Source organism: Podarcis cretensis (genome assembly GCF_951804945.1).
Source record: "Podarcis cretensis genome assembly, chromosome: 7".
In the NCBI taxonomy this organism is placed as follows: Eukaryota; Metazoa; Chordata; class Lepidosauria; order Squamata; family Lacertidae; genus Podarcis; species Podarcis cretensis.
Window position 1 is genome coordinate 42,812,590 of NC_137176.1, and position 25,283 is coordinate 42,837,872.

The following is a 25,283-nucleotide window of genomic DNA, read 5'->3' on the forward strand; positions in this document are numbered from 1 at the left end:
ATAGTCTGCTGAATGCACAAACATAGTAAGTGGGACTGGCCTGCCTGCTACCTCCTTTGACATGTATAACAGATAAATGGAGGGCTAGGCAGAAGAATGATTTGATTGGTTTTAATAGAATGTTTGTGACTGCTTTTGCTGTGGTATAATTTTTCTGCAACTTAAGCAGTGTGCACACCATACATTAACCACCACCCCATCCTAAGAAGTGTAGTTTACCCCTCACAGAGCTATAATTCCCAGCACCCTTAACAAGCTACAGTTCCTTTTATTCCGTTGGGTGTGATGTGCTTATATGTATGGCACATACACAGCCTTAGTTTTCAAACAACGTAAGAATCAAGTGTAGGTGAATCAACTTGGCAGGTCCTTTAACACAGCAGGGTGAAGGGTACTTGGTATTACAGATTATATCCCACTCCTTAGAAACTTACACAAATATATTTGGAGCTACTCTGACTCTTCTTGACCGCAGACTTATTTGGGCCTCAGACTTATAAAGAGATTACCAGCTCCAAGGAAAAGTCAGATAATTACAAGTGTGGCAGAAAAACAGCCTTTGAAATGTTTATAAGTACAGCTATGCCTTGGAGTTTTGTCACTTTAATTATGAACATGGACAAGCTCAGGAAGAGGGCAAGCACACAGACAATGCCCTATTATATGTAATAAGTGAGGGAGAATGGCATGCATTATAAACATTAACACGTGTTTCAAAATGACTGAAAAATAAAAATAGTTTTTAAAAGTTCATTTTAGAAAGCATATACTGTCTGTGATATGACTGGAAATCACATAAATGCATCAGCTATAGGGTGGCACTGTTTGCACTAGTGGCAAGAAAAATAAGGGCAACCTTTCTGGATAGTGCAAGTGCCAAACCCCTGGGATGCTGACTAGAAGGAATGTTTTTAAATTTTAGATATTGTAGAATTTGTCCTGGTCTGGTGCATGAAATGTCTTTTGTTTTATAGTTGTGTGATTTGTGCTCATGCTGTATTGTGATGTCCATTGGCTATAAACAATAAAATTTACTGGAACAGACTGGCAAAAAGTAAAAGTTCTCAGGAGAATTAAATCACCAATATTACTCATATTCTTCTCCTAAAAATAATTCATTTAGTCTATGGCCTTTATTAAACCAAACAGAAAAATGTGCCAACTAGATGTTTCCAGACCAAGCCTGCCATTAAGCAAGTCAGTTGTAGCAAAAGAAGGTGTGGTTTGGGGCACGTCCATCCCTCAGCTGGAAGAATGCAACTGAAGCAGAGAGAGTGAAATATCAGTGCCAGCTGTCCATAAAATAGTGGTTACAAAGGAATCAAGCACAATCTCTCTTCTTGGCTTGAACAGAAGGGCTGCAATGGTAGATATTCAGCACCTGCAATGATTTTGTTTCAACCTTGAAGCCATTGCAGGTGCTTGTCTTGGGCTCAGGAGAGGGTCCTAGGAAGCCATCTTCATAGCTGAGATAAAGTTGCTCAAGTCTGGAACATGTGGGCTTGTTCACCCCTTCAGCCCATGATGCCATTTCCTATTATGGGAGGAAAACTGGACTTGGAAGTTGTTCAACTGAGAGTACATGTCTTCCAAATCCAATTCGTCACGACCCCATCACTTTCAGATCCTAGCTGGAGAACAGAAAGTTAGAGAAATCATGTTCTTCTTTAGGCTAATTATTGCTAAAAGCTTGCTTCTGCATGCTACTTTCTGCTACCCATGTTTGTTTCCTGACCACCCCTTAATCCTGTAGGTTTGGGGCAGTGTGCTTTTGCAAGTGAGTCTGGAATTCTAATAATAATGGTAATAAACAGTGTTTTTTATGTATGCCTCTGGGTGTCCCCACTTGGCTGTAGGGACCCATTCTAGAACTTTCCCCTCTTCCGTTTGGGGCTCACAGGTTCAGGGCCGGCCCAATACATTTTGGCACCTGAGACGAACCACAAAATGGTGCCCCCCTTCCCACCAGAGTGGAAGGGGTGAGTGAACATCTTCATCAGGAACAAGGGGAAGAATAAAGCCCTAGATTGGGATCTGGTGCCCCTGTGGATTCTGCCACCTGAGGCGGTCACCACACCTTGCCTCATGAGTGGACTGGCCCTACACAGGGGAAATCCCATAGAAAGAGTGCTGCTGAAATGGCACAAAGGCTGTTACTCCAGTGAAAGTCATACTACATTTTAATATTAAAGTATGTTTGCTGAACATGCTATATAAAAAAGTAACCATTTGTTTTCTGTGAATTATAGTGTACATCTTATTTCTTATTACCGTAATAAGCTCAACATCGTTACATTGTCTTAGTTTTCAAGGTGTAAACATTAAATGCATACACTAACATACCTCATTCTTTTCTTGTGGTTTCAAAACAACCCTCACAAGGAGCAGGATTTAGAGAGTTTGAATATTGGCATCTCATTAATACTGATATTTCCATTTTTGTGCTATATTTGATATCTTCCTGTTTAACAGTGATATAACAGAAAATGTATTTCATGGTTGATATTGTAGCAGTTAATAGTAGCAAAATATTAGTACCAATATATCTAATATGATGTAATCCTTCTTTTCAGGTAATAGAATCATTGGGAATTATTATTTATAAAGCACTGGACTATGGCTTGAAAGAGAATGAAGAGCGAGAGCTAAGCCCCCCCTTGGAACAGCTTATTGATCATATGACCAACACAGTAGAAGCAGATGGGAGCAAAGATGAAGGTTATGAGGCTCTGGATGAAGGAGTAGAAGAAGGAAATGACAAGGGAGACGTTGAAGTTATACATTCTTATCGAGATGTCATGAAGGTACAGACTGGTTATCTTATATTGTTATTTATATTGTTTAGTACCTTTTAACTGCAATACTGACAGTTGTAGTTCAAACACTGGTCACATTATCTCCAACACACATAATGTTTGCTTAACCCTTTTGATTTCAACAGACTTCAGTGCACACTTTAGTACTTCATTGGGTTGTAGCTACCTTGCATATATTTATTTCTCACATGAAATTTTCTGATAATTCTATACTTTTGCACATATTAAAACTGCATAAGGACACAGTATAGATTCCTATGACATACTATGGTTGTATTATGGATCATCATCAGAGGCTCTTCTTCGTGGGTCTCCTCTGTGACTTGAAAATGGGCCTTTCCTGCAGTGGCTCCCCACTTGTGGAGGGAGACTTGCTTGACGCCTTGGTTACATGTTTTTGTCTGGCACCTGAATATATGTACTTATGTATTTCTGTGGTTTTTTTAACTGATTGTGCCAGTTCCCTATGGAACAGGAATGAAGTAGATGGCTTAAAATGTTAAAGGAACATATGAAAGGAGGTTCTCTTTAACTCACTGGTGAGAGTTTCTTCCAGTCTCAGAGTGCTTCCAGACTGTTGCTATATTCAGGTGTGATTCAGTCACTTAGTGGCAAATTCAGTCCATGCATTTAAAGTTGATTTGGAGAACTTTTACAGCATACCCAATTCCTTCCAAAATTGGACTTTTTACCACAAGGGAAAGTGATGGAGAGATACACTGGAAAATGTGGGGAAGTATTTGCTTGATGCAACATTGTCTAATCTCCCTTCAAACAACTGCTTTGAGATTTTATCTAAAGTCAAGCGGCTAACAACAGTAAAATAATACAACATTCTAAAATCATTCTAAAGTCCACTTGTAACTTATGTGCAAAATATATAAATTGTAATATATAAAAATTTATATATAATTTATATATAGTATGTCATAGGAATCTATACTGTGTCCTTATGCAGTTTTAATATGTGCAAAATATATAAATTTTATATATTACAATTTTTATATATAAATTTTTATATATTACAATTATATATAAATATATATTACAAAATATATAAATTGTAATATATAAATTTTACGAAATAATAGATTAGAATGAATGTTCAATTAATAGCCACATTGTCTAATCTCCCCACAAACAAACTAGGATGAATGATTCAAGAAACAGGTGGTCTGGAAGTAACCACAGGGAGAAAAATGGCTCTGGAAAAGAGGTTCCAGGGAAAGGGGAAAGTGAGGGAAGGTGTTCAGCAACCTCTTCTTACCTGTGCCTTCTGCTCTTTGAATTTCCCCCAGTCAGACTTCTCACTTTTATAGGGATTTCACTGCAACCCAGTTTTAATTTGTGGGTCTGTTACTAGTGTGTCTTGTTTGAACTTTATTGGCCTTCAGGCATTTTATTGATATTTGTAGTATATTTGAGTGCATTGCTAATGCTGCACATAAAAAGACAATTTGTCCACAGTTTTTTCATACAAGTAGATCTGTGGAATTAGTTTTGTGGTATTATTTTTGCTACACCCTTTATAGGGATAGTGTGCTGCTAAAGCATATTTATAGCTGGTTATAGATTATGTAACAGTGACACGGGTGGCACTGTAGGTTAAACCACTGAGCCTAGGGCTTGCCAATTAGAAGGTCGGCGGTTCGAATCCCCACGATGGGGTGAGTTCCCGATGCTCGGTCCCTGCTCCTGCCAACCTAGCAGTTCGAAAGCACGTCAAAGTTCAAGTAGATAAATAGGTACCACTCCTGCGGGAAGGTAAACGGCGTTTCCGTGCACTGCTCTGGTTCGCCAGAAGCGGCTTAGTCATGCTGGCCACATGACCCGGAAGCTGTACGCCGGCTCCCTCGGCCAGTAAAGCAAGATGAGCGCCGCAACCCCAGAGTCGTCCGCGACTGGACCTAAAAGTCAGGGGTCCCTTTACCTTTTATAGATTATGTACCTGTGACACGCTCTCTTAGGGAGTAGTCCTAAATATGGGAAGCCAGTGTAATTAAGCCACTTTAAATTAAGTCAGCATAAAGTGCACCTGATCCAAACTCCATCCTGAAGCCTGGCACAGGGAAAACAAGCCTTTAAAATAGCATCTGATTTGCACCACTCTTTTTTGCTGATGTATGTTCCGGTGGTTGCCAGGTCACGTAACCAAGCTGAACGGCGTTAGGATCCAGCATAAGTCTTCCCTTGCCTGGTCTTGCCTTCGCTACTCACCTGGAATGCCCATTTTTCAGGGCATGTGCTGGCATTAGTTCAGCCAGTCTCAGGTCAGTCGGCTTAGCCCCAGCTGGACTACAATGAGAAAGTTATACTGGAGTATCTCAGTCTGAGCCAGGATTGGTTACTTATGCCAGCGTAGTATGACAGAGCTGTGAACCTGCTGGCTGAGCTGGAGATCTACTATATCTTAACTCAGTCTTCCCAGTGAATCTATTGTTAGGCTTGCACCCTTACTCATAGCAGATCATTCTCATTTGCTGGTAGAAGTTCCATAAGCTATTTGCTTGCTGATTTGAACCTACCATTCTTCAAATATCTGTCTTTAAAGGGACAGAGAATGTTATTTTGGCTCTGTTCTGTTTTTTATTCAGCAGCTTGCCTAGAGTACAGATGCGATAACTGCAATGCAAATCCTTTTAGGAATTTCACCACTGCATTGATGTAATTTTCTCTCCAACCCACACACCTTCATCACATTCCACTTTCCTACAAACTCCTAACAGAGAAGTCTGCATATCTGAACCAGATTAACATCTTAATGCATGTATTGTGTGGCAACAATTGAGTAGCACTATGCAGCATTGCACTGTAGTAGTATCTGATGGCATTTTTTGTGTTGTGATATTTGTGTCAGTTCTATTTTATTAACACATTCATTACTGAGGGTGTATGCAACAAATTTAGTACCACTGTAAGGAAGATAGTTGGAGGCATGTGGGCTACTTTACTGCCCTTTCACTCATCCATGCCCTTTTCTCTCTCTTTTTTAGTTCTAGGTAGGGACGCAGGTGGCGGTGAGGGACGCAGGTGGCGCTGTGGGTTAAAGCCTCAGCGCCTAGGGCTTGCTGATCGAAAGGTCGGCGGTTCGAATCCCTGCGGCGGGGTGCGCTCCCGCTGCTCGGTCCCAGCGCCTGCCAACCTAGCAGTTTGAAAGCACCTCCGGGTGCAAGTAGATAAATAGGGACCGCTTACCAGCGGGAAGGTAAACGGCGTTTCCGTGTGCGACTCTGGCTCGCCAGAGCAGCGATGTCATGCTGGCCACGTGACCCGGAAGTGTCTCCGGACAGCGCTGGCCCCTGGCCTCTTAAGTGAGATGGGCGCACAACCCCAGAGTCTGGCAAGACTGGCCCGTACGGGCAGGGGTACCTTTACCTTTACTTTAGCCTCTTTACAGTCAGTCTCAGGAAGGAGTAAAGCCTACCACATATGTATGGGCTATGAACTGTGAGTGAGCTGGAGTAGTGGGGAAGAGAGTTGGCTCTTTAGTCCTGAACTCAGACCAATCTTCTTTACCACCAAAATATGTTGATACTACATATTTTAGCTATGACAGATACAATCGAAGCAAGATACAGAACAGTTGAAGAGGGAGTAGCAGCTTTGTGGATATGAATTGTTCTACTGTATTTATTTAGTGTTGTCAGTTTACCTTCTCTCAGTCAGGCATGGATAATTCCTTCAGTGATGGGGGAAAAAGATTAATACATCAATCTGTATGTTCATGTTAGCATTTACTTTGCATTAAAGAAATGCATGTGGCTGTATGTACTTTTCTAACAGGTTCATATGGGTGATAGCTACTGAAATACGCCAGTTACCTATACCTTTCCCAGTTGTGCAGATAACCATGGATCTGCCCTAGAACTGGGCCTCTGAGGATGGTCTCATGTCTGGGATATATGATGAAGCAAAGAATAACATGAGCATATGCGCAATGCCATGTTACTGAGTAACCATAAAAAGCTCCACCTGAAGGTGAAGAGATCTTGGGTATCTGCAATTCCTGCATGACAAATTGAGCACGACTCTGGTGGTAGTGTGTTGGATTAAGCTTTGACTATCTTTTCTGTTTCTGGATATGTAGTATACATCCACAGTGTTTGATATAAAACTTCAGATACTTAAAACCTCAATACAAATTTATGTAATACTCTTTACACAGACTTTTAGAACTGAAAGTATTCAGGTCATCCATGAATTTGAATTATATTTCTAGTCCTGCTAATCTAACTCAAACCTCTTGACACATTGATCTTAAAGCTTTACAGTATTGCAGTATAAATCTTCAGTAGTCTGAAGAAGTTGCTGTATATTTATTTAACAATTTCCAGACCCCCCTTTCCCCCTGCTGATATTCAAAAGTGCTTTCAGAATCTGTTGCTGACAGAAGCAAGTGTTTTATAAAAGTTTGAGTGCATTACTGTTCATTGATGTCAAAAAGGGATTCATTTCTCATTAAAAAATGCATTTCCTAAGCCTTTGGGTACTTGGAACATATAACCTTGTCATATCCTAAACATGGTTTCACTTTAATGAACCATAATGGGTACTATGCATTGTTATGTTAAGAAAACTCCTGAAATTATGCTATGCAATTTTCTTGCTTCATTGTTCAAAGGGGAAATTCTGTGTTCTCTATCAACTGTGTCAAACTGCAGTTTCTGTGACCCACCATTAGTTTTGGTTGTTAACTGTTAACTTTAAGAGATATATTTCGTAAAGCAAGGTCAGGTTGAAAGTTAGATGGCTCATAAATTTTAAAAGAGTTCAAGCTCATAGGTGATATTTTCAATGGATACGAGTTGAGAGGAAATACTATTCCTTATGGATTTTCTAACTTTATATTAGATTTTATCATTCTTGTTTAATAACAATGTTTATCTCTCGTGTGTCTGTATGTGTAGGGTTATAGCCAATTAAATCATACTCAGAGTAGACCATTGGAATCAATGCACTTGGTTGACTTTCCCATTGATTTTGCTTTGTCTATACTAAATAAGACTTGATTAGCTACCATCCCATGAGCTTGTATTCTGTCCACTTTGTTCAGAACACAGGGCCAGTACAAGACATTTTGCTGCCTGAGGCGAAGGACAAAGTAGTGCCCTCCCTCAAGGCACATAAGAAGCCAATTAGATTGGAAGTTGAATCTTGATGCAATATTGGTGAAAGGACAGTGTCCTGAACTGCGCTTGAGGGCAGCAGACTAGCATAGGGAGTACAGGGTAGGTCACGTGGCACTCATAGCTCTGGTCACTCCCTGCATCTCAGCATCTGCTGCCAGAGGCAGCTGCCTCACACTGCCTCATCTTAGGGCTGGCCCTGTCAGAACAGTGCAGATTCATGGGTTTTGTTGATTTAGATTATTTCTCAAATCATGTTTCTTATACTGGGAAATTTTGCAGGTAGCATTTTAGATACATCAGGGAAAGTTGTTTAATAACTACCAAATCATACATGTTAATTAAAAAAACAACTGACTGCAGATGCAAATCAAAGAGGCCTGTTCAGTCACTTTGTACCACTGCAGCTACAGCAGCTGATATGGCAAATTTGCTTTTCAAACTGAAATGCAGTGTAGCTCCTTTGGGAGTTTGAGTTGCCAAATTGGATATTCAAGCTTACTTTCTCAAGTTTTTGTTTGGCAGGACATTAACTAGGAGCTCTGCACTGCTGTCTTGCTGCCAGCATGCTTTTCATGCAGATGCTGACAGAGAAGAGGCAAGTTGCAGCATAAATCCTTGGCCTGAAAATATGCACTGAATTTTGGGGTTGTTTGAGGGGAGAAATCTCGGTCAGCCTCTTATTGAGAGAAATTGAGGCCAGGAACTCAATAAAAAGTATTTTAGAGAACTGAGGGCTAAATAGATTTGGCTGCAACACCTTCTCTGTTTATATCTCAAACAATATATGGAGAACTAAACCACCTCTCCTTCCTGATTTTAAAGTAAAAAGGGATATTCTGCTGAGAGTAATGTAGCTAGTACTGAAAAATATGATCAGTAAAGGGAATTGATTGCTATTGCAAAATTATTCTCACATCTGAACACTTGTTTGTTTGTTTGTTTTTTTGTTTATCCCTTCCTCCCAAAGGTGCCTAGGGTGGCAATAAAACATCCCAGTCTCAAGATTGTTTTAAAACCTAAGAGTCCAACTGGATTGGGTCAAGATGCCATCTAGTCTAGTACTGTTCTCACAGTGGCCAACCAGATGCCTATGGGAGGCCCACAAAAAGGCCCTGAGCAACTGATATTAAGAGGTATATTTCCTATGACAGCAGAGGAAGAACATAACCATCATGGCTAGTAGCCACTGATAGCCCTTATTCTCTTTGAATTTGTCTTATCCCCTTTTAAAGCCATCCAAGTTGGAGGCCATCTTGTGGGAGCAATTTCCATGTGCACTGTGTGAGGAAATACTTTCTTATATCTGTCCTGAATCTTCCAGCATTCAGCTTTCTTGGTTGTGAAGTAGATAAGAACATTTCTTTATGATGTATTTGAAAGGTATTGAGATTGGGAACTAATATTTGTGGTTGTCTTTTTATGATGTGCTGATATGTTCCTGTGCAGGGAGATGGCAGCTTTTTTAAATAGAGGGGGAAGTTAAGCCTCCACACCACTGTTTTTAATGTAAAAAAATGTGAGAGGTGACATCAGATAGACCTCATTGTTTTACCTAGTTTGGCCCTTAGTGACATAGCAGTGTTATAGCCACTTGTCAAAACAAACCTAATTGCTAAAGCAGAATGAAGTGCCTGACTTTCAGACAGACAAGTTGTACTGATCGGTTCCAAAGCTGATCTGATCTGTCTGTGAGTTCATCTCATGGTACAAACACCTTTGCTGTCCAGACTTTAACACTGATAAGTACACTGTGGAGTGGGTTGCATCTTTCAGTTTCACTATCAGCATGATGGTGTTAAATCCACCCAGGCAAATTGGATAAGACAGCAAATAATCTGAACTGAGGATCAGCAAGTCAATCTCTTCTTTTCATCCCTGAGCATAGACTTTACTGTCCTTAAAGTTTTAGCTGTGCTGATTAAAGAGCGGCTCTAGAGAAAATCACAGAAATTGGAAAAGTAACACAATTAATAGTCTTCTGATGTTCGCCACTATGCGATGAACATTTTATTTGAAATAGGTCTATTAATTTTCCTATTTCAGTAAATAAGGACAAAATGTATTATTCAGCTGTACTTGAAAAGCTTGTGTTATGCAAAGTCATAGCTGCTGTATATATTGCAATAAAAACAGCTAACAGCAAAGAATGACAAAGCAAACAGAAATTTATACATCCATCAGCAATACATTATCAACCATAATGTCAGCAGGAGCGTGGCAGTGTTATGGAACTTCTACTTTTCACACTTTCAGTTGGAAAGTCTCCAGAAGCCAGGCATGATGTTCAGATAATATGGGAATAAAATACATTCTTGTGAAAGTAATGATTGATCATGAAATATTGACTTTCCATCTTAAGTAACTGTCCATCACAGAATGGTCAACAATAATTGTCCATGGAAATGTCATCCATGGAAATGTCAACCATCTGCATTTAAGATGCCTCTTGTTTCTGGCTTAAATCTTTAGGTATGCTTTAAATTTGCAGCTTCACTGGAAGCATAGTATCTGATATGCTTTCACAATTGTTAGTAACCACAGAAATAAAACTTATCAAAATAAGCTGTTCAGACTTATTTCTCAGAATTACTTCACCTTTTAGGTATTACATTTGCTGACTGTGTAGTCTGGGGGTTTTTTTGGACTGGAAACTATAGTTGTGTGTTTTGTGGAAAGGAAATATTATACACCAGATATTGTTTTTGAAGCACAATTATAGCATTAGTTACCTTTGAATTATGATTTTGAGACTTGGAACTAGCAAGTTCTTGTTCTAAATTCTAGTTCTAAATTCTAGTTCTTGTTGTTCACCTCCACCTGTTGTTCACCTTCCATCCTGCATTTTGTTGATTGATTCATATTATCTGCTTGATAGTTTAAATCTTGATTTCTGTTTGTAATGGCATTCTATGCAAACATGACTTTGAATCACTGTGCTGTGGAAGTACATAGAAAACTGTACCTCTTAGCATAGAATTTGTGTTCTAGTGCTCTTTGTTCCTTTGGTTACAGTAGACAATAGTCCAATTGATTCTGCTATAGTTCTGAGGTTGGAGATCCAAGTTTTCATTCACATTGTGGAAAGTTCCACCTATTAGTCTGTCAGTGCAGACCTGTTTTGCTTCTGTTATCCTTATTTCTTAAGTAAATTTGAGAAGAATGGAGCCCTCATGATTCCAGTTAATACCTCAGAATCCTTGCAGTATTAAGCTCATCTCTGCTGAGAACACATGCCTTATTGTCTAAAAAATTTAGGGGGAACTAAGCATGACATTAAATGCATATTGTTTCTTGGAAGCTGCTCTTTCCTTTGGGAAGAAATCCCCATTTGGTGCTAACAGGAATAATAATTTCAGAGGAAGGATTTTCTTCAGACTGCAGTAAAGGAGGAAAGGGCTACATTCTCCTTTGTATGTTAGAGGGATATGCTAGGGGAAAGCAGTTTACAGTGGTCTTGCAATGTAGTCTACTGTTAATATTGCAGGTTGGAGATGAAGCTGAGGCTGCTTTGGATTCACAGTAAAAATGTCCTTGTGTTCCAGCAAAAATCAATCTACTAAAATTGCTCCTTCAGACATTCTCCAAGGCCAAATCAAGTACACAATTGCATGCAGAAACTTCATGCTCCATTGACTTGGATGCAGACTGACTGCAGTATTAAATGTTCAGAAACCTTTTTTTAAAACAGAAAAAATGGGCACCACATAGATTCATAGAGTTGGAAGTGACCCAATAACACACAAATTACAGCAGTGGCATGCTGATTTGGGGTTTGTTCTTTTAGCCCCTCAGGCTCACATAACACATGCATACTTACATGCCATGGTTTTAAGGTGTAAAAATGTCGTCAGGGGGGAATATTGCTGAATTGGCAAAATGTCATGGAAAACCCAGGTGAATGGCAACTCTAAAAGCACTGTTTTTGGTTTGTTCCAAAGAAAAAGAAAGAAAAAGCTTAGGCTCTTCCTAAAAAAAGCCTAAACAACTTTTACTTTTTGGCAACCCTAATAAATGTCGTTGTGACTTTGCTTAATTTTTAACCTTGAAATCTTTGCCTTTCAGTTCAAATTTTAACAATAAACCATATTATTCATTCTTTCATTTCATTTATTATTTGCTTCCTGTGAAGCAATTAACAATAAAACACCCATAAAAAACACCCACAACATAACAGGTAACAGTTTCATAGGGCTGGATCCAAAGTGTACTGCCTGTGAGCAGAAGGGGTCATTATCCATCAGTGGTTTCCTCACCAATGGTGTGAGGAGGCAAGCTTTATTGATTCTTCCTTGTCCTTGCAGTGCCTCACACTATTCCACTTCCTGTCCTCCCTCCTCCAGCACAAGCAGAACTCAGCTGAATGCAAGTCTGAATCCAGCACTTAGGACTCACCCACACTTCTTTTCTACTGCACTTTCTAGGCACAGGTCTGAGATTTTTAGGTCCCTGTCTGAACAGTTTTGTTTTGTATTTTTGTCCCACCACGTTATCAGGGAAAACCCACTGTTCGTTCTGATTCAACAGTAAACAGCTGACTTTCCCGGGGAAAAACAACACAACACAAACAAAAACGTGGACACAGAAATCCAAGTCCTGTGCCTAGAAAGTGTGGGTGAGCCCTTAGTGTCTCTTTTTTTGGGGGGGGGGGGAGGGTTCCCTAGGACTTTCCAAACCTTCTCAGACTCAAAGCTTCTCGATTTAACCTATGCTGTGCTTTTAGTTGTAGTAGTAGATGACGTATAGGAAATGATTATCAGTATGTTTATGCACAGTAATGCAACCAGAGACTTCAGTGTAGTAATAATAATAATAATAATAATAATAATAATAATAATAATAATATTTTATTATTTATACCCCGCCCTCCCCAGCCAAGGCCGGGCTCAGAGCGGCTTACAAGCAATAATAAAAACAAGTTGAATGATTACAACTAAAAAACAACATTAAAATACAACATTAAAATATTGAAACATTAAAATATTAAAATGTAGCCTCATCGCAGGAGGAGAAGGAAAGAAAAAAAGAAAGAGAGGGAGGGAATCAAATTGGTTCCAAGCCAAAGGCCAGGCGGAACAACTCTGTCTTACAGGCCCAGCGGAAAGAAATCAGATCCTGCAGGGCCCTGGTCTCATGAGGCAAAGCGTTCCACCAGGCCGGAGCCAGAGTTGAAAAGGCCCTGGCTCTGGTTGAAGCCAATCTAACTTCCTTAGGGCCCGGGACCACTAGGGTGTTGCTATTTATGGACCTTGAGGCTCTCCGTGGGGCATACCGGGAGAGGCGGTCCCGTAGGTACGAGGGTCCTAGGCCGTGAAGGGCTTTAAAGGTCAAAAGCAGCACCTTAAATCTGACCCTGTACTCTACTGGGAGCCAGTGCAGTTTGAAAAGCACTGGGTGAATATGCTCTCATGGCAGAGACCCCGTGAGGAGCTTCGCTGCAGCATTCTGCACCCTCTGGAGTTTCTGGGTCAGCTTCAAGGGCAGGCCCGCGTAGAGCGAATTACAGTAGTCAAGCCTGGAGATGACCGTCGCATGGATCACTGTGGCCAGGACGGGGCAGGAAAGGTAAGGGACCAATTGCTTCATGCAGCGAAGGTGGAAAAATGTCACCTTGGCTGTTACTGTAACAGGATTACACCCAAACTCTTAACGGAAGGCAATGGCACTAATTGGGCCCCCGCAAGAGAAGGGAGTTGGTCTCTCATCCCCATGCTATCCCGACCCAGCCATAGGACATCTGTCTTCGAAGGATTTAGTTTCAATCGGCTCCCATGAAACCATCCAGCCACAGCTTCCAAGCATCTAGTCAGTGTGTTCGGGGCCGAGTCGGTGTGGCCATCCATCAGCAGATAGAGCTGAATGTCATCAGCATATTGGGAAGCCCAAAGCTCCGGATAATCTGGGCAAGGGGGCGAATAAAGATGTTAAAAAGCATCGGGGAGAGAATTGCGCCCTGCGGCACTCCACACACCAAGGAATGGCGCGACAACATTTCCCTCCCCAGTGCCACCCTCTGGGCCATGTTAGTTCTTGGATCAAGTTAGTAATCTCAGCCCCTAACCACAGTGTTACTGTACATTTCCTACCATTGCAGTTTCTACGCAACTGTGTCCTTGAGGTAATGCTAGGCTCGGCTTCTTTTGGATCCTCTTAAGAGGGTCCATACACCATCTGCTATCTCCCAGGTGGTTACGGTAATCCCTTCCCCCACACGGAGAATGCATTATCCCTGCGGAGTGCTACACTGAGCTACAATCTGAAACAAAATGTCATGTTATTTGATTCCACTGTTCTCTACCTTTTCTCCAGGACCGACTTTGTTTTAGTCACTGTTTAAAGCCATTCAATCTACAAAGTATATTTAGGGCACTGAATCTCAAAGGAAGTCTGGAGATTTCATGTCATTCCTGGACAATACATTGTTTATAAGTACCAACACAGTATTAATTATGGTTACAATATGGGAAGCCAATAACAGATTCCCCCCCTCCTTTGAAGTTTCCTCCCCAAAACTTTGGTATTTTCTTCTAGACCCTATTAATTGAATCGGAGAGAATAAATTAACTCCCGAGACAAAAGGTTTACAAGTAAGGCGTTATCCCATGCATACACAAGTAGATGTCCGTTGTTCTGATGTCTTATAAAAAGCAAAATAACAACTTGCATCTGGTCATGCAATTCGAAATCTGTCTTTTGGCTGAGAAAACAATCTAGCGAAGGACAAAACAAGTCCTACATACTGAGCAGCATTTTAATGCCTTACATAAGGATACATAAACTGAAGGTCTGAATTCTAAAACAATAGAATATAGCTGCACATTTTGCTTGCTCAATATTGTGTTGGTAGATTCATTTTATATGGCATTCTAATAATAACCACCTTGCTCTGAAAATACGCCTCTCCTCTGGAGTAAATTATTGTATATTTATTTATGAAATTTGTGGGCGTTTTGGAAGTATATTTTTATTCTGCTCTTATTCTTTACCAAGTATGAAACATATGCAGCCAGAAGATATGCCTCTTTAAAAACACAGAGTACATGTTAGATGCAATAGTATGTAGTAATAATATATGTTTAAAATAATTTTTCATACAAGTCCTTACAAGACTTGTTCCTTTTGATTATATTGAAAAAACTTTTTAAAATAGAAAAGAAAATTACAGCTCATGTGATTTTATTTTAATTTTAAAACACTCATATATTTCTTTTCTAGTTTAAAATGTAAAGAGTTATGCAAAAATGATCACTTTTAAAATGTTTTTCATATTGAATTTTAAATTGCTGTAACCCACCCCCTTGGGATCTTATGGTGAAGGGTGGTAAAAAAATCCAAAAATAAGAAGAAGAATGACAATAATCCAGACTACGCATGTATACTATAACTAGTTGCCACAAGGTACCTGTATATTTTCCCTTGTGGGGCAAAACACAGCTTTGTGTGGTAGGCAATTCAGACTGGCGCGTGCGCACACACACACATACCCAACCCTGTGCCATGGTCCCAATTTAAGCTGGTAGCTGTTTTTAACTTATTATTATTATTATTATTATTATTATTATTATTAATTGATTAATCTTCTATTCAAGCATCTCAAGGTGATGCACAATAACAAAACCACCAAAAAGTAGATGTATTTTAAAAAACCAAACAATATAAAACCAATCCCTGTGCCAGAGTTTTCTTCATCCAACTGTGAAGAACAAAAGTGTCTTCAGTTGTTTCCAGAAAGTGCAGATAGTGGACACCTGTCATACCTCGACAAGAATGCTGTTCCTTAAGTGGGCAACCATACCAAAAGTCCTGCTCTGAGTCACTGTGGAGCAGGCTTCTGGTAGTTTTTGGAGTTTGCAGCAGAAGCTCGCCCACATATTGCAGTGACCTGCTGGGTATATAAGTGATAAAGCAGTTTCTCAAATATATATATATTTAATTAATTACAGGAGATCAGTGATGGTTCTCCTGTCTAGTTTGGCCCTGACTGTCTAACAACATTTCTGGAGACCAGGTTATTCTCCCCCACTGCACTGCTGCCTTCTCTCACACAGAGGAAGCACAGGAGTTGTTTCAAGCAGTGCTTTTGAGAAGCGCTTTAATTACTGCTCATCAGCTAATGAGTGGAGATTAAATCCTACTGCTTGGAACAGGGCATACAGCCAATTCAGGATTAAACCCTCTCCTCTCACCCATCAGCTGATATCACCAGTGACGTCAGCTGATGGGTGAGCATACATGGCTTGGAGAAAGTTGCCTTGTGGGCCAAATTGGACCTCCTGGCAGCCCAAGGTTGGCCTGGAGCCAGAGATTCCCCACCCCTGATGTAGAAGGAGAGAAATGATTTAGGTACAGCTGCCTGATTTCCTTATCACAAATGCATGTGTGGCTGAAAGGATGTGAAGATGGCAGGTATTAGTATCAGAGAGGAAAGGCAAGAACCAGTAAATAGATTTTGACTGTGTGAATAAAAATACACAGCATGGAGAGTGTATGGTATGTTTCCATCTCCCAGGATTGAAGTGAGGGGCTCACATAAGCCCTTTGCTTTGCCTCTGAAATGAAGATTTGGTGAAATGTGTTTTATCTTTCAGTTCTACAGCAAATGCATGATGTTATTCAGGCTATATTTTTGCTGCTTAATCAGAGAATTGTCATTAGTTGGTCTTTTTGGTCCCATGGGAAAGAATTTTTTTCACTCTCTAGAGAAAAGAGAACAGTAATACAGCTCTTTTCAAATGATGATTAGAAGTGGAAGCAAGCGTGTATCTTTTGAACTCTGATCCCAGACAGACTGAGTTGTTGTGGTGCAGATTTCAAGGCTTTATCTGAAAATGCTTATATAGAAGCCAAGTGAGCTCTGAGAAGTCAGTCAGTTGTGAATATTTTGTTGTAATTTGGTTTCACTCTTGATGAAGTACATTCAAATGGAGCCAGAAGTTTTGTTTGATCTTTCCTGATAGTTGTGATTTCTGTTAGCACCAGGCTGGCTGGGAGAGTTGTGCTCCCTACTCAAATGAGAATGAACCCAGAGAGAGAAGCTGGCAAGACTCCCCTGTTTACATAATGTGACCTCTGAATGTAGATGGAAATGCTCTAATCTTCTTAGTGATCTAAGCAAAAACTGAATGCCGCAACCCAGTTTCTAGGCATCCCAGAAGCTGTTTGAAAATAAAAGCTTCCCATAGAAATTTAGTTAAGCAGCACTTCCACTTCTATTTTTTGCTCCTGTTGTAATGTATTCCAGCTTATGCACAGACCTTATTGCATTCCAGTCTTATTCCATGTCTACCAACTGATAGAATAATCAAAATACACAATAAGCATGCAAATGGTGGGTGCGTGGGTGCATTTGTATATTTGATAATATTTTAAGTGCAGGCATTTAGGTTCTCTTTCTAAATGGCTCAGGACCACAATACCTCAAGGACCACACATGAACCAACCTGGACCCTGCAATCATAATCTGAGGCCCTTTTTTGTGTGCCAATTCCACCAGAGCCCCAGAGGTCAGCAACACAAGAATAAGCCTTTTCTGTGGTGGTTCCCTATTTATGGAATGCTCTCCCCAGGGAGGGTTGCCTGGCTCCTTCCTTATATATCTTCAGACGCCCTGGCAAAAATATTTCTCCGTATTTATGCCTTTGGCTGATTGAACATTCTATAGCCCTTAAATGTGTTTGTAGGAAGGGCATTATTGGTTTGTTTTTGTTTTTTGCCTTGTTATGTATTTTTTGAACTTTGTGGTCTTTAGATGAAGGGCAGTATACAAATATAATAATAATAATAATAATAATAATAATAATAATAATAATAATAATAATAATAGAGCAAGAACAATGATGCTTATATCATTAAAACATTTGTTTCCCCCTAGCTCTGTGCTGCTCATCTACCAACTCGATCAGATGCACCAAATCACTATCAAGCAGTGTGCCGGGCACTATTTGCAGAAACAATGGAGCTGTATACATTCTTGGCCAGAATTAAAAGTGCAAGAGAGGTAAGCATGGTAAAAGTCATGAGTGTTTGCTTTACTCATTTTTGAGACTTGTTTCGTTCTGTACACTAATATGTACACATACTATGTCAAAAAAGGTAATTTTTGCCAGAATAGGTTGGAGGACATTCTGTTGTAAGGATGATGCTTCCCACTGGACTTGTTAGGTAGGATTTTTAGAGCCTTTCCTCATCCTCTTCCAGACCTAGCCTGCCTATGGCTTTTACTCTCTCTTGAAATATTCCGATACAGTGGTGCCCCGCAAGACGAATGCCTCGCAAGACGGAAAACTCGCTAGACGAAAGAGTTTTCCGTTTTGGAGGTGCTTCACAAAACGAATTTCCTATGGGCTTGCTTCGCAAGACGAAAATGTCTTGCGAGTTCCTGCGGGTTTTTTTTCCTCCCCCCCCCTTTTTCTAAGCCGCTAAGCCGCTTATCCGCTTATCTGCTAAGCCGATAAGCCGCTAAAAGCCGCTAAACCACTAATAGCGCTAAGCCGCTAAGCCGTCAATCGGCTTGCTTCGCAAGACGAAAAAACCGCTAGACGAAGAGAATCACGGAACGGACTCTTTTCGTCTTGCAAGGCACCACTGTATTTGAACCTTTCTAGTGATATGAAAGATTCTTATGCAGTACATCATTTGTGTGTCCCAGTCTGAGCAGTTTGTGTGTGGTTTTGCCCTCCCTTTTCCTCTGTCTCCTCCTGAGAGGCAGGGGGAGGGGCACAACTGGAGCTGGTTCCCCAGTGGCTCGTTCAGAATGGTCCTATTTCTTTTTGTTATTCCTCTTCAACAATATTTCTATTCTTCAGTTTCAACAGATTTCTTCTCTTGTCTGTTTCTTTTCATTCATACTCTTACAGTTTCAAGTTTGTTCAGTATGGTGCTGCATATAATAAACTCTCAGCTAAATAAAAATAAAGGGTGGTATTCAATGCTAGTTCTACTCAGAGTTAATTCATTGAAGTTAATAACTTAGGTTCATTAATTTCATCAGATTTACTCTATAACACAAATTAATTATGCAGGCATTGTGATAAAATTAAATATTTAAGGGTGAAATACAACACTAAATAGATTGTTCAATCATTACAAGCATTTCTGCTTGCCCAGCAGAATTATCTCCCCTCTCCTCCCACTGTGTGCTGTTCAGGGGTTTTTTGGGAAGAGGGGAAAGCCTCATTGCACTAACAGGAATCCTTGTGCTGGCTTCCACTAGAGGAGCCAGCCCTAAGAGTTAATAAAATATGTAATGGTATCAAATGTAATGCTGCACATACTTAAATATGAGACAGATGCTGAGCTTTCACACATTTGCAAATTTTGAATGAAAGTTTGATATTAAAATGGCAACCTGATTTTGGCAACTTTAGCCTGTTAGTATTAACAATTCCTTTTGACGACAGAGATTTGACAGTGACTTGCAGTACAATCCTAACCTTCTTTACTCAGAAGTACAGTCCTACTGAATTCAGTGGGGCTTACTTCCAGGTAAATGAAGTTAATATTGCAGCTTTTAGCATTTAGGTGGTATATTAAAAACATTGATAGACTTAAATTTGTGGTGACCAGAAAGCTCTTAAAATAACTGCTCTCTGGAGAGGTTTAGAGTGTGCACTCTGATTTAATGCTGCAGTGACCTTTGGTTCAATAAAGAATGAGCCATTTCCTGTCAATTCAACAAATCTCATTTGAGGATTCGACTTACGTTCAATGTCATCCACAGGGTCTATTTTTTCATGCTGATATGATAAAACTAGAATGTGTACAGATGTATATAATTTGTGTGGTGAGCCTGCTGTGGAAGTGCACTCATTGCATTTTGTTCAGAATTACAGCCTTTCCCCCAGATTGAGTTCAGTAGAAACTTGTTCTGCATAATTTTTGCAGAAGCTGACTGTGCACATGACTAATTTGCTGGAAGTAGTGATGTCATTAAACCTCTTGCCATGAAACTTAGTGCCCTAATGTTCATTTTCATTAGTTTTTCATCGTAATAGAGCAGTCAGGGTGAATTGGTTTTACAATTCTATAATACAAACAACAACAATATGCTTACTCAATTGAGTTTACACATCAAGCATCCAAACTGTCTATTACCTGTCCTTTTGTATAGAAAGCAGTAACACTTGTTATTTAAAATAAAGAAGGAAATGCAATCTCTCTCAATGGCTCAAGCTTTCAAATGATCTCTCAGGGGAGATTTCCCTGTATTATCTTTCCCAACAGATGTCAACCTTTTCTGGGATCATTAAATTTTCAGCAGCTTTTTACAACATGTTCTTAGCAAAAAGTTACCGGTAGTTTATTTACCTGAAACAACAATGAGTGAAATTCAGGTTTCAGTTAGGTGAAATTATAATGGAATGTGTCACATTATTTATAGAAAACTTTCAATTGGCAGTGGTGCAGAGATTTCTAGTGTTAAGCAGAGCAGTGTATAATCAAATCTCCTTGGTGGAAAGATTTATATACAGATGCAGGAAATAATAAGAAAACAATAGAAGGGAAACATATACGCATGGCTTCATCTGACACAAACTGTGACAAATATGACACTATTACATCAAGTTAAATAAAGTACCTTTAAAAAGGTCAGGTCTAGAAATCTAGCAATAAACCAATTTAAACAACAGATGAACAGATTTCATTCCTTATATTACAAGTTTATAAGGTTGATTATAAGGTTGTTGTAAATATTAAAACTAGTTAATGTATGTGAAGTGCTTTTAACACCTGAAAATGTTATACAAATGTCAGCTATTTATTATTATTATTATTAGTGGTGGTGGTGGTAGTACGGTGAATAGCTTGGAGATAGGGCAGGATGTTGAAATACATTTCATATTAGGTATATGGGTACCCCACCAAAGAGGACCTCCTTCTCAACCTATAGACTTCACTTTTTGAGGAAACAGAAACCAATGCATCTACTCACAGATATTAATGGGCCCCCAGTGTTAGACCATATAGACCTTCTAAAGGTAATAATCTGCAAATCTAACTGCCTAGCTTCAAGGCTGATACCACCCTCTTAGATCTCAGGTCAGCAGTGTCATTCTGAATCAAGTCATGGATAACAACTTTTTTAAGCAACCACTGATCCAACACTGATAAGCCAGAGTCCATTCTTGAAGTCCTGCGTTGACATCAAACCCAGACTAACAAGGGTTGAAGGAAGAACTGAAACAACTGGAACCCCTTTCATTAACCTTGTGTTGTTTTCTTGCCTGTGTCCCTCCTTTCTCTGTCTCTACCATTTTGATTCTGGACCCCACTTCATCCCCACTCTATTCACCATCTGTTGCCCACATTGCAAATATATTGGCTGAGATTCAAAGATGCCGTTCCACTAGTGTACAGCCTCTTTTGGTTATGAAAGGGCTGGTTCTGATCTATTCTGACCATACTGCTGCTGTTTCATTGCAACATATCTACCTTCTATTTTAACCTTCAGAATTTGAAGAAGATGCAGGAAATGGACAGAGAAGGAACTGATGACTCCAGCGCTGATCTTGATGATTTAAAAACTGCTGATTGGGTAATACTGCCTTGTAAATAATACACTAAATATTGTGGCCAAATATTGTGTACGATTGTGGAGTGTTTTTTGTTTTTGTTTTACTGTTCATGTGTTTTTATTTATTGATAAGCATATTTCCAAACCTCCAACTCTTTAAACATATTGTGGTAGTGTACAATAAAAACATCAGAATATCATAAATTTATAAACATTATCTATACAATTTATATAATACCTATAAAAGCTTATAAAATTTTATATTTAAAACCATAACTAAGAAAAGTTATAAAAGTTAATTTAAACTAGTGATCATTATGTTTTGGATCAGCTTAGTTATTTTTCTTAGTGGGCTAACATTTGATTATGGATTCTGAAAAATATTAATGTTCTTGATTCTTCAGGCTCAGTTTTGGGTGCAGGTCATGCGAGACTTGCGAGATGGTGTGAAACTGAAGAAAGTTAAAGAACGTCAGTTCAATCCTCTTCCCATAGAGTATCAGCTCACTCCGTATGAGATGCTGATGGATGATATTCGATCCAAACGCTATACTTTAAGGAAAGTTATGGTAAGCTGTGACAACACAAGTTAAAAAAGAAATGACCACCTTTCACTGTGTCTTTTGGTGAAAGTCAGGTTTATGATTCCACACATATCCATAGAATAGTGGTGGAAACCCTGCAGCTTGTATAGATGGCATTATGCAGACCTCTGGACATCGCAGGCCCGCTCTTGTTCTGTAGACCACTCCTCTGGAAATTGCTTCCTCTTCCATGGTGTGTGCAGAGGCAGTTTGAAAGGCGGTGCGACTGGTTTGTCCGCACTGGGTCCTGGTGCCACAAGGGATGCTTCAACAATGGTGTAGAACAGAGCACGAAAGGTGCTGAATTTTAGCAGTGCATGGGGCACCGCTGAAATTTGAGAGCCCAAAGAGAGAGAGAGAGAGAGAGAGAGAGAGAGAGAGAGAGAGAAAGTAAGTAAAAGAGAGAAAGAAACAGACAGTGGGAGACACAGAGAGAGAGCCCAGGCGGAAAAAGCCTTATGGGCATATAACATCTTTGTTGCTGGGAATCACAAGTGGGGAAAGTGCTCTTGCACTCATATTCTGTTTGTGGCCTTCAGGCCTATGTAAGAATAAAATGCTGGACCAGCAGCTGCTGTTATGATCATTTTGGCAATTTGGGTGGGTGGGTGAAATGGAGGCAATATGTAGGTGGAGGTTGCCAATGGCTGCAGCAAGCAGAATTCGTCCCATTGTGCCTTGCTTCCTTTTGGCTGTTGTGATAGTTCTGGATTTTTGGTCTGATTCATCAAAGATAATTCTTATTGTCAAACAACATGTTATTATCTTCAGCACCCCTTAGCTGATTGAAGACTGTTGATGCGTTTCAGTGATTATGATGGTTTTAGGATGCATTGCCCTGTTTCCATTTTCAGATAAAACATTAGTTTTCTCTCTTTCAGGTCAATGGGGATATCCCTCCACGATTAAAAAAGAGTGCTCATGATATTATCTTGGACTTTATCCGATCTCGACCTCCATTAAATCCAGTATGTAATCTGATATGTGCCTTTTCCCAGTTAAGATGTAGCTTTTAAATATATTTTGTTTGCAATAATTATTTTTATTGATGCTCCTACCACTCTCACCTGAAAAATGCTGTAGAATAGAAAACACAAACATTTTCCATATAATCTATCCCCTTTCAGCTTTATAATGCTTGCATAGAAAGTTAAAGCAAGTAACAGGAATTCTTTTAAAATAAAACTCTCTGGTATTTTCACTTTCCTTCTCCCTGCTCACAGTATATTGCTCTCAGTAGGTTTTCTCACCTTGATTCTTGTACTCTTCCTCCCTTCTGTGGCCAATTCCTGCCCAGACATTGCCTCTCTTAATTCCTCAGACAATCACTAACTTTATTGCTGCCAGACTCACTGTTGAATTAATACGCATTCCTTACAAACCTATTTCAGCTAGCCTTGTTGTTTGCTTTCTGGGGTTTTTCATTCCTGACTCTGTCCACACAATTTCCAATATCAATTTTTATTTACACCTGTATTTCTTGATTCAAGGAGGGAGAGGTTTTAATTCACTATAAATCATATTTCCTATTTAACATGTAGCCTCCTAGTTGTTTTTTTCCCCCTATCATCCCCAGTTCCTGATGAGTATACCCTTTTTATTTGAAAAGGGGTGGGGGAATACTTTAATTTCTAAATGGGCAAGTACAATTACTACCAAAAAAATAGCTGCCTTTGCATTGAGCACTGAGGAGAAAGAACATGAAGAAACAAAGTCTATCAGACCTGCTATCTTGAATTTGATCTAGTTCAGAACCAGTAAGGTTTATTATATAAGCCTGTCTGGATCAATGCCTGAATCCATCCCATAACCCTCTGTGTGTTTTAGTTTACGAAAGACTTCACCATGATAATAATTTGCTGTACACATCTCTTGTGAAGTGTTTGGCATCAATTCTTTACTTTTGTATTAATGTTCACAAGGCCTCTGCAAGAAAACTAAAACCAACCCCACCAAGACCACGTAGCCTCCATGAAAGAATACTGGAAGAAATCAAGTCTGAAAGAAAACTGAGACCCGTCTCTCCTGATGAGATCAGGCGCAGCAGGCTAGGTATTTTGATTTTGATTATATTAGTCCTGGGTGGTACTCTGCTGATGAAATTATTGCATATTGCTAATGGCTTGTATCCAACTGGTGTCATTCCACTTACTGAAGGCTCATTGATGAAGCAGAGCCTTCTATCGCGAGAACAGGGAATGAGACATTCTCCAGTGATTCCCCACATACCTGCACACTTTTGTGCTGATTTGGGGGTGTGGGGAATAAGGGGCTAAAGAGGGAAGGAAATTGCTAAACAAAACCCACCTGCTGATTTTGATAGGTGGTGATTGTACCTAAGTTGCTTGATTCTTGCAGGAGTGAAAAAACCAGTATGTTCACTGAGCTCTCTTCATAAGAATAGTCATTAAAGTGAAATGGAATGTCTGCAAGCTCAGGAGCTCTGATTGCTTATTAAAAGGCACACTGGCTCTATATTTATTAAAGTAATAATAATGATCAGTGATTTAGACCAGCTATTTCAATTTTCAGTTATTTCATTTTTCTTATGTTGGTCTAGGAAAATAATAATTGCCACAGTGATCTTTGCTGGACACATGGAGTAGTTTTCCACTAATTTATTGACAAGTAGCAGTGGTTGCTTTCCTTTTGTACAAAGCAACATGTCACTTATTCTTTTGGTGTATGGGGTGTGTGTTTTTAACTTCTCTTCCAGTTTCTGTACCGTAGTCTTACAAGATTCCATTTAAATGCAATAGTGTGATATCTAGTCCACATGTAACAGCTTGGAGAAGAGTGATACCCATACCACTTTCTACATTAATAAAAATCAAGGTAGATATATGCTGCAGCATTGGACACAAGAACACACATCCTCTGAAAAACTAAATAAAAACAAGTCAATGAAATTATAGGGCATTGATGCAACTGGAAAGAGATATTTGTTGTCTGTAACTTAAAAATAAATAAATGCTGAAACTCTCACATATTAAAACTTTTATTTAAAAGTCATAAAACAGCACCACCATGAAAGGACTTGTGTATCTACTATTAATGTCACAGGCAATAAAGAAGGGAATGCCTATAAATGGGGAGGGAACCATCTTCGTCCCCATCAGGGCACTAGGCTCCACCTATACCAGCACAGTGTTTCTTTAATTTTTGTTGTTTTCACTGCTGCTACCAGAAGGCAGAAAAATTTGCTTAGGGAGGATGGATCTTTTCTTCCAAAGTGGAGTTTAGC

General features: G+C 39.6%; 1 protein-coding gene across 6 annotated transcripts in view; it reads left to right on the forward strand.

Moving 5' to 3' along the window:
* Positions 1-25,283, forward strand: part of SPIRE1 (spire type actin nucleation factor 1) — an 84,009-nt gene that overhangs the window by 27,219 nt on the left and 31,507 nt on the right. For all 6 annotated transcript variants that reach the window (XM_079982922.1, XM_079982926.1, XM_079982924.1 and 3 more), the window contains exons 3-8: positions 2,574-2,804; positions 17,814-17,939; positions 21,393-21,476; positions 21,860-22,024; positions 22,921-23,007; positions 23,962-24,091. In XM_079982922.1, the coding sequence (XP_079839048.1) occupies positions 2,574-2,804; positions 17,814-17,939; positions 21,393-21,476; positions 21,860-22,024; positions 22,921-23,007; positions 23,962-24,091 (823 nt within the window). The remainder of the gene's footprint in view (positions 1-2,573; positions 2,805-17,813; positions 17,940-21,392; positions 21,477-21,859; positions 22,025-22,920; positions 23,008-23,961; positions 24,092-25,283) is intronic.